This window comes from Castanea sativa, chromosome 1 (genome assembly GCF_040712315.1).
Source record: "Castanea sativa cultivar Marrone di Chiusa Pesio chromosome 1, ASM4071231v1".
NCBI classification, from domain to species: Eukaryota; Viridiplantae; Streptophyta; class Magnoliopsida; order Fagales; family Fagaceae; genus Castanea; species Castanea sativa.
In genome coordinates, this window is record NC_134013.1 from 38,351,260 (window position 1) to 38,360,000 (window position 8,741).

The 8,741-nt window shown below is 35.5% G+C and overlaps 2 protein-coding genes across 2 annotated transcripts in view; one reads left to right on the top strand and one right to left on the bottom strand.

Moving 5' to 3' along the window:
- Positions 1-3,453: 3,453 nt before the first annotated feature.
- Positions 3,454-7,593, top strand: LOC142621557 (glutathione hydrolase 3). Its single transcript, XM_075794845.1, has 8 exons — positions 3,454-3,606; positions 3,795-3,909; positions 4,573-4,913; positions 5,170-5,688; positions 6,059-6,294; positions 6,411-6,675; positions 6,882-7,019; positions 7,112-7,593. The coding sequence occupies exons 1-8, from the start codon at positions 3,577-3,579 to the stop codon at positions 7,382-7,384; spliced, it is 1,917 nt and encodes a 638-aa protein (XP_075650960.1). The 5' UTR covers positions 3,454-3,576; the 3' UTR covers positions 7,385-7,593.
- Positions 7,594-8,046: 453 nt separating this feature from the next.
- LOC142639692 (AP-4 complex subunit sigma) overlaps positions 8,047-8,741 on the bottom strand; it is a 4,477-nt gene continuing 3,782 nt past the window's right edge. Inside the window, exons 3-4 of the mRNA XM_075813837.1 lie at positions 8,453-8,521; positions 8,047-8,321 (exon numbers count right to left, since the gene is read on the bottom strand). Coding sequence (XP_075669952.1) covers positions 8,187-8,321; positions 8,453-8,521 — 204 coding nt within the window. The 3' untranslated portion in view covers positions 8,047-8,186. The remainder of the gene's footprint in view (positions 8,322-8,452; positions 8,522-8,741) is intronic.

Consider the following 8,741-nt stretch of genomic DNA (forward strand, 5'->3'; position numbering starts at 1 on the left):
TTGCCCTCCAATGAAATTATTAATGAAAGACTTACTCAATATTGGGGGCTAACTTGATGAACCAAACTCTAGTTGAACCATTCAACGTGAATGGGAAAGCTATGCATATTATTTCATCAAGAATCCCTTGAAGATGCATTAGGGTTTTGAATGAGGCAATATGATTACATGGGTCTCGTGATCCATCATATGAGTCCATTTGAGGCATTCTAAAACTTGGGAGGTAAAGAATGAGAAGTGGTTGACACAGTAAATGGGGAGTCTGTCCAATGGACTAAGTCATCCAGATAAATCTTCCCCTTTATGGTGCCCATTGTCACCTTCATAATCATCTTCATTTGGTTCACTACTACCTCTAGATGCGGTGTTCCCCCAGCTATTGGAACCCTTGGTTGATTTTCTCCATCTGCATTACTCTTTGCAGCTTCCTCTCCCTGGTTTTATTCTAGTCTAGACTCATCTAGGTGTTTCCCCTTCTGGTTGACGATGTCGACAATGGAAATGGATTTGTTGTGCCAGATCCCAATTTTGTCTTTTCAACTCTTCAACTGAAGTTGCCATGGATTGCAACTGTTGTTGGACGGGATCCATTTGTGGAGGATCCTTTTGGATGGGATTAGTTTGTGGACTAAACACATTCCTACTTCAATGTTTTCTGGGTTTGTAGCCATTGATTGAGTCTAAACCAAACAACCCTTTTGTCTTAAAATTGTTGACCTTTCGTATAGAGTTCCCATAAACAGCACCAACTGATGAAGTATGAAATCAGTAAGTTGAAGGCTTTAGACTTAGTGTAAAATTGAAGACTTGAAAAGGAAAGATCACGTTATTGGAATACACCGGTGTAGTGCCGGCCAAGGGCCCTCCAATGCCTAAGTCAAAACTTCTCTCAAGATCTCCATAAACTCTCAAAAGTATAAGATTTAGATGTGTTTTTTTTTTTATGTACATTTTTTTTGGGTGAAGTCTGACCTTTATATAGGAAATCTTGAGTAGGTGTACTTGTTTGATGCCACTACTATCATGGGAAATGTGTCATTGGGCTTAATGGTGTGAGTGGGAGTGAATTTTGAGGAGTTTGATTCCATATTTCTGGAGTAATGGGTTCATGTGACAAATCATAAGCCTGGTGAAAGTGGCTAAAAATTGCAAGTGTTGAACCTCTGAAATCATGGACGATGGCCTTTATTCCTCTTAGACAACTGCTCTAGACAATTGTCCATTTTTATTCTCTATCAAAATTCATATTAATGACTTGTCATGAAAATGAGATAAACAAATCCATATAATGTATCAAAGAAAAGAATATCCTAATGTCTAGTTTTAGAATTTTTTTTGCTTTTAACATTATTTTTGAAATATTTTAGTTAGTTGTCATGTTTGCAAAACTATAAAGCAAACTAGCATCTCGAGACTCAAACTCGAGTTCAAATGTTGAACTCGAGTTTCTAAGACTCGAATTGCATGTGATGGCAGTCTAGTGTGGAAAAAAATCCATGTGGAAATCGAGTATTTAAAACTTGAGTTTCCATTCTTTCCATCCCACAAACAAGTTTGTTTCTTCTTCTTCCTCAGTTTTTTTTTCTTCTTCCTTCTAGATCTGAGTCTTCTTCTTCCTGCCCGATCTGGTCCTTTATTCTTCCTCCTTTCCTCTTCTTCTTCTTCTTCCTTCCCGATCTGTTCCTCCATTCTCTTTTCCTCGGTTCCTCTGTTCTCTATTTCTCTGTTCTTGCCCGATTTGATTTGTTTTGTTTCACTATAGAAACCGAGTCTTGTGGACTCGGATTTAATTTTTACAAACTTGAGTCTATAAGATTCGAGATCTATGTGGCAAAAAAACCCTAGATCAGCAAGTGGAACTCGAGTATTTGAGACTCGATATTTAGATTGAAATCGAGTATTTAAAACTTGAGATGCTAGTTTGCAATATTGTTTCTATCGCATGTCAACTTATTATATTCTTTCCCTTACTAATGCTATCCTGCAAATTACCTCCTCTAGTTTTACCTTCTGTGATCCATTCCCAACTCTTGTAGAATGCAAGTTGCAACTTAGGCACTAACGTCATTGCCAGCGTAGGTAATGCATCAAATTCGGCCTACTAAAAAATGACCTCATTGCCAACATAGGTAATTTATCAAATTCCGCCGACTAAAAAGAAACAAAGAGTCTGCAAGTATTTCAAAAAAGAGGGGATAAACGGGGGAAAGTTATTGGTAGGATGTAATATTTTGAATTTAATTAATAAAATTCACTATGAAGGTGAGAGAAGGATATACAAGGTAATACTTATTTATGTATAATATTAATAGGCAAAATTTAGAAAAATTTCATTTAGAATTTGAAATTAAAATATAATTTTGCGTAATGTGTCTAAATTTATATGGTGACCATACCATAATTATCCACTAAAATTTGTGCCATGTGTCCACTTAAATTTTTTAATCTTTGTGTTAAGTGAGTTAATGAGTGCAAAATTCTAAGAATCTAATCTTAATGAACTATAAAATTAAAAAAAAAAGAACCCAATCACATATTCTCAATAAAAATTACTACACAACAAAAATCACCACACATTCTATTTTATTAAAATTTTGAAAAAAAAAATTATCATAAGTAGTTTCAAATTTATGTAAGAATTTTAATTTGTGACTAATTGCGTTTATTTTTTAAAAAAATAATTTGACTAATTATTTATATTTTTGTGATAAAAATTGTGTTTAATTTTAAATGTATCTATATGTAAGCATATGTTACATGCTATTTTTTTTTTAATAATTTGACTAATTATTTATATTTTATAATAAATTTGTGTTTAATTTTAAATGCATTCATAAGTTTGTGTGGGTTACATATTAGTTAAACTAGTGTGTAGCCCCATGTATATGCACGGATACAATTAAAAATATTTACAATTATACTTTTTTCTATAGAAGAGATTCAAATTATATATAGTATTAGTTTACACTTTTTTTAATCACACATTTCTAAAATATGTAATGATTTATATATATATATATATATATATATATATGATTTAGAATTTAAATGGATTTAGACTTTTCGATTTTTTCACCCAATAATTCACTTGTCACAAAAATTTAAAAAATAAATAGACACGTGGCGGAAAATTGGACTTTAATTGAAATACAATTTAAAATCTATTTGGATTTAGACCCTTTAATTTTTACACTCAATAATTTACTTAGCACAAAATTAAAAATTAAATAAGATACGTGATGAAAATAAAATTAATAAGAAAGAAGCCAAGTCTTTATTTTTTTATTTTTTTGGAGAATCTAAAGAAGCCAAGTCAGACACTTAAAAAGACACATAGAAATCCAAATTGGACATTCTAAAATATATAGTAAAGATGCATGCATCAGCATCGCGTTGTAAATAACATATTATTAGGATTAAGCTTATATATCGTGCGACTCGTATTAAATCCGTAAAAGGATCTTCAAAATCTAACGTGGCTGCAATTAATTTGCTCCGTAGTTAAAAAGGAACGCTGAAACTGGCAAAAGGAAAGGCAAAGGCAAAGGCAAAGGCAAAGAGCTCCAATCACTGAATATGTCCCAGGAACCTGACCAAGTTAGAGTGGTAATTCTATTTCTAACTAACTTCAATCTTCAATGTAATGTAATAGTACACCCGTTTGTTTGCTGGCCTAATTTATTGGAGTATGAATTTTAACCTCAGTTCCTAACCAAAACACAAACTCTCCACCAACCGTTCTAACGTTTTACTTATACCTACCACCTCTCTCTCTCTCTCTCTCCCTGTGGCAGCAAGACATGGAAGCTCCACTTCTGAGCAATTATGTGTTGGCCAAGTACACCAACAAGAAGAACAAGATTTGGAGGAGATCTCTGTGGTTCCTTGTTGCATTTATAGCCATTACAAGTCAGTGTCTTCTATTCCCTCAACTGGGGTTATTCTATTTTTATTTAGTTTTCGGTTTGTCACAAATCCTCTATCTTAAACAGATTACAACCAAGGAAGGAATGCTTTGTCTTCTAATATGTTGTGGGCTTTTAAGATTTGTCTCTCTTTTCTCTTGGAATTTGACTATAATACATGAGAACCCACACCCAGGTTTTCATTGTAACATGTTGGACTTTATAAGACAGTACAAATATTGATCTATTAAACATAAGAAAATTTGTTTTCTAATTTGGCCCTAAATTTTTTGGTTGAACCAGTGAGTACACTTTTGAGCTTAAGAGAGAAGAAATTAATCTTGGAATCATAGTTTAAGTTTGGAATTTCAAGTGATTTTTAGTTTTGCTCAAACCTGACCTCACCAAAGTCACCAGATTTTAGCAATCCCCAAGTCTCAAAATTTTAATTATCTTCCCATTTCAGCTTTGAGCCCAAGTCTGGAATTTTAAATGGTAGGACACCAAATCGGTTATAATGATTAGCCAGAAACTGGCAAAATTGATTACAAAAAACCATATGGTTCACGATATTATTATTGTGTTATGATGGATTTTTATTTTTTTGACAGTTTATGGGCCTGAGAGTGTTATATATTTAACCATGGGCATGCTATTTGCATTTCAGTTGTAGGCCTTATAGTCAGTGGCAGTGACTTAAGTTCCTGGGCACTAAGAGGAGGAAGCAAGTATGATACAAAAATTGGAGCTGATAATACTGATATTGTTGAGTCAGAACATGGTGTTGTTGCTGCTGATGATGGCCGTTGTTCTGAAATTGGCGCATTCATGCTTAGGCAGGGAGGGCATGCTGTTGATGCTGCAGTGGCAACCGCATTGTGTGTCGGTGTTGTTAATCCTATGGCAAGTGGGATTGGAGGTGGAGCCTTCATGATGGTCAGGTCCTCCTCAACCTCACAAACCCAAGCTTTTGACATGAGGGAAACTGCTCCGTTAGCAGCTTCAGAGGTTCACAATTTTCTCTTTTAGCTAAAATTTTGGACCCCAGGATTCAATAGGTCTAATTTATCAAATATGTTGCATTAATAGTCAAGTTGATCAAACAGTTACCATGTTCAAATCAAATTGGCATGTGCATTATAGATCTTTTAGTTTGGACCCATTGGATGATAGGGTGACTTCATATTTGACCATTTTCTTTTACCAAGCATTAACAACAATTTTTCTTTGGCTTTTTGTACAAAAATATAATTGTCAAAAGCAGAATATGTATGAGAACAATCCCGTGTCCAAAGCTGTTGGTGCACTCGCAATGGGAGTTCCTGGAGAGATAGCTGGCCTTCATGAAGCTTGGTTGAAATATGGCCGTTTGGCTTGGAGAACTCTATTCCAACCTGCCATAAAACTTGCTAAAGATGGATTTGAGATCAAACCTTATCTTGGAAATTACATTAATAGGTATGCAAAGGTAATCATGAACGACCCAGGTTTAAGCCAAGTATTTGCGCCAAATGGGAAGGTATTAGAAGCAGGTGATACATGCTACAATGTGGAACTCAGTCGCAGCTTAGAGGCAGTGGCAGAGGAGGGGCCACAAGCTTTATACAATGGGACTGTTGGCGAGAAGTTAGTGAAGGATGTGAGAGTGGCAGGTGGAATTTTGACAATGGAGGATTTAAGGAATTATACAGTGGAGGTGACGGATGCAATGGCTGTGAATGTGATGGGCTACACTATACTTGGAATGCCACCTCCTTCAAGTGGAACACTCGGCCTTTCTCTGGTGGGTAATTTGTTTTTCTTCATGTTCTTATCTGTGTTGCTCGCTAGTAATTTAGATGCTTTATTTACTGACTCTTTTGATGAACAAAAAAGCCTTTGGTTTTTGGTGAAGGATTGGAGCATCCAATTTTAGAGGATTAGAACTTATATTTGCAATTATTTGCCAAGTGTTAGAATAATCTTTACCACCAAAAATCCCATTGAGGTCCAAATCTCCACCTTTCACCTTCAAAAGGACAGAGTACCAGGACACTAGGCCATTGGTGATTGAACTGTTCAAGAAGCTACGTTTGGAGGATATATAGTGTGTTTCACTATACAGAATTAATTTTTGCATATGTTTATTGATTATTAAACATTGGTAAAAGCAGGTTTTAAACATATTTGAAAGCTATGGAAATTCCAATGCTGCAAAGGGAGATCTTGGCCTACATCGCCTGGTTGAAGCACTGAAACACATGTTTGCTGTCCGAATGAACTTGGGTGACCCTAACTTTGTTGACATAAGTAATTATACATCTGACATGCTCTCCCCATCTTTTGCGAAGCAAATTCAGCAAAAGATACTTGACAACACCACTTTCCCCCCCGAATACTATATGAGCAGGTTTGGTCCATTTACCTTAGTGGTATAAATTTGAGCTTTCCCCATCTGGCTGGCAATAATGCCTGATATTGTAGTCACTATGTCATTGTTCTAAAGTTTTGGCCCATAATTTCCAGGTGGAGTCAGCTTAGAGATCATGGAACCAGTCATTTCTGCATTGTAGATGCAGATAGAAATGCTGTATCAATGACCACTACTGTAAATTATCCTTTTGGAGCATTGGTTCTCTCTCCTTCTACTGGGATTGTGCTGAATAATGAGATGGATGACTTCTCTACACCCACAGAAATTTCGCCTGACAAACTCCCTCCTGCTCCTTCAAATTTTATTAAACCAAATAAGAGACCATTATCTTCAATGACTCCAATCATTGTAACCAAGGTAAGTGAATAGGATAACTAAAATAAAATTTTTTCCCTAAAACCTTTTCTTTTAAAACTGATTGAAACTACAATCAATCTGAATACTAGTACAATCTAGGGGCCATATCCCTTATCACTTATCAGATGTATCATTAAGCAGATTGTCTTTACCTACATTACTTTGTTTCTTTTGTACTTTCCTCACTTTGTATCTTACCTTGGCAGGATGATGAGCTGGCAGGGGTCATTGGTGGTAGTGGTGGTATGAACATAGTTCCAGCAGTACTCCAGGTTTTTCTTAACCATTTTATCTTGGGGATGGAACCATTAGCTGCAGTTCAGAATCCAAGAGTTTACCACAAGGTACCTGACTCCTCTCAATACATAAACATAATATATATATTCTTGCATAGCTCTCAATGAGTGATCTGACTGTAAGTATTAATCCAATGCAGCTAATACCTAATGTGGTTTGTTATGAAAACTGGACTGTGATTGATGGCTATCACATTGAGCTTTCAGATGAAAGAAAGATTTTCTTAGAAGAGAGGGGTCATCAACTGAAGGCCCAGGCAGGGGGAGCTATCGTCCAGTTGGTTGTTCAAACCCTCCAAAACTACATTTACATGGGAAGAAAAAGTGGAAAATATTCTAATGCCAACCTTTTCCATGGTACACTCACTGCTGTAAGTGACCCTAGAAAGGATGGGAGGCCTGCAGCTGTGTAGTCACCACTTCTGTTTCAGGTTGAAATGTTGTGAGGGAAGGAGAGAAGCTTTCAGTTGGAGCATTTTCAAGCTTGGCCCCTCTTGTTGTAACATAAAAAAGGTTATATCTATATATATTTGTAAATGTTAATATCAATTCGGTCTACAATCACTCAGGCATTGTCTTAACCAATTCCAATAAAACTATAAAGATCAGATAAATCCATCAATATTAGCTCAATTTTACGCTTTAAAAAAAAAAAAAAAAATTCTTGGGGGGTGGGGGGTAATGGGATTTTTTTCTTTCTTCTTTTGTTTATTTATTAATTTTGTATGGGAGGTAATGGGAGTTTAGGGACAAAGCTAAGCTCTTGAATATGCATGATGGTATAAGAGTATCATAAAAAAAAGTGTATCATAAGAGTATTGAACACAGGGCCTAAGATTTAAAACTCTCAAACTTTTAGAGTCTCCAACCCCCTGATCATCAAGTGTCAGGGACATTGGAAACTAAAGCTAAGCCCTCAGGCCCAAGCAATGATTCTTCTGCACAGCATATAAACATAGAGAATTTTTTTTTTTCATTGCAAAGTCCGTAGTTTGCTCAAATCTAAAAAGAATGAAATTGCTCAGAGGACCTTCAAAATTGATCCATCAACTAGCACGTGATCAATACAACATAATACAACCAAACACTAAAAATTTTCATTAATGAAAAAAATTTATAATATTCTGAGGGCATTGTACAACAGGCAACAACGCTAGTAAGAAGCAAAACACGAGAATCTTTATGAAAATTTTCAGTGCCTAAAACAGAAAGTTTTCACGATGATTTTTCCATCAGCTGTATCGGCTGCAGAATATTAGTCTTGCTTGTCTCCACAATACACCCATTCATGACCATTTCCTCCAGCATAAAATGCGCTTTCTCCAAATGGAACATGATGTCTAGCTCACACTGTAAATTTAAGTAGAAAGAAACAGAAAAAACCACATCAACTTCTTTTAAGAAAAAACAAGGAAAGTTGAATTCAGGGGATAGGAAATAAACCAGATATAGTTTAAAAATATTACTCAATGCAGACTTACCACATTGCCAAAATGACGATCCATGGTTTCAACCAAGAGATGAATGAATTCCAAAATCGCAAGTTCATTCTACAACATGAAAGCAAGAATGGGAAATGAAAATTGAGAAAGATATGCTACGATGCATTTAGGACAAAGTATGTAATAAGAAAATTTGATACTAATGTATGTAAAGGAGTTCAATGTTGAGTTTTGAACGGATAAAGAAGGGCTTGTAAGTGGGCTCATTTTACAATAAGATATCCACATCTTCCTTCAGGATGTAGCCTAGTGATTAGAGGCTTGGGAT

Bases quoted from the DNA above. Each gene is read 5' to 3' on its own strand.
- LOC142621557 (XM_075794845.1), top strand. From the start codon at position 3,577: ATGTCCCAGGAACCTGACCAAGTTAGAGTG. The intron at 3,607-3,794 runs GTAATTCTATTT...TCCCTGTGGCAG, and splicing joins AACCTGACCAAGTTAGAGTG to CAAGACATGGAAGCTCCACT. The intron at 7,020-7,111 runs GTACCTGACTCC...AATCCAATGCAG, and splicing joins ATCCAAGAGTTTACCACAAG to CTAATACCTAATGTGGTTTG.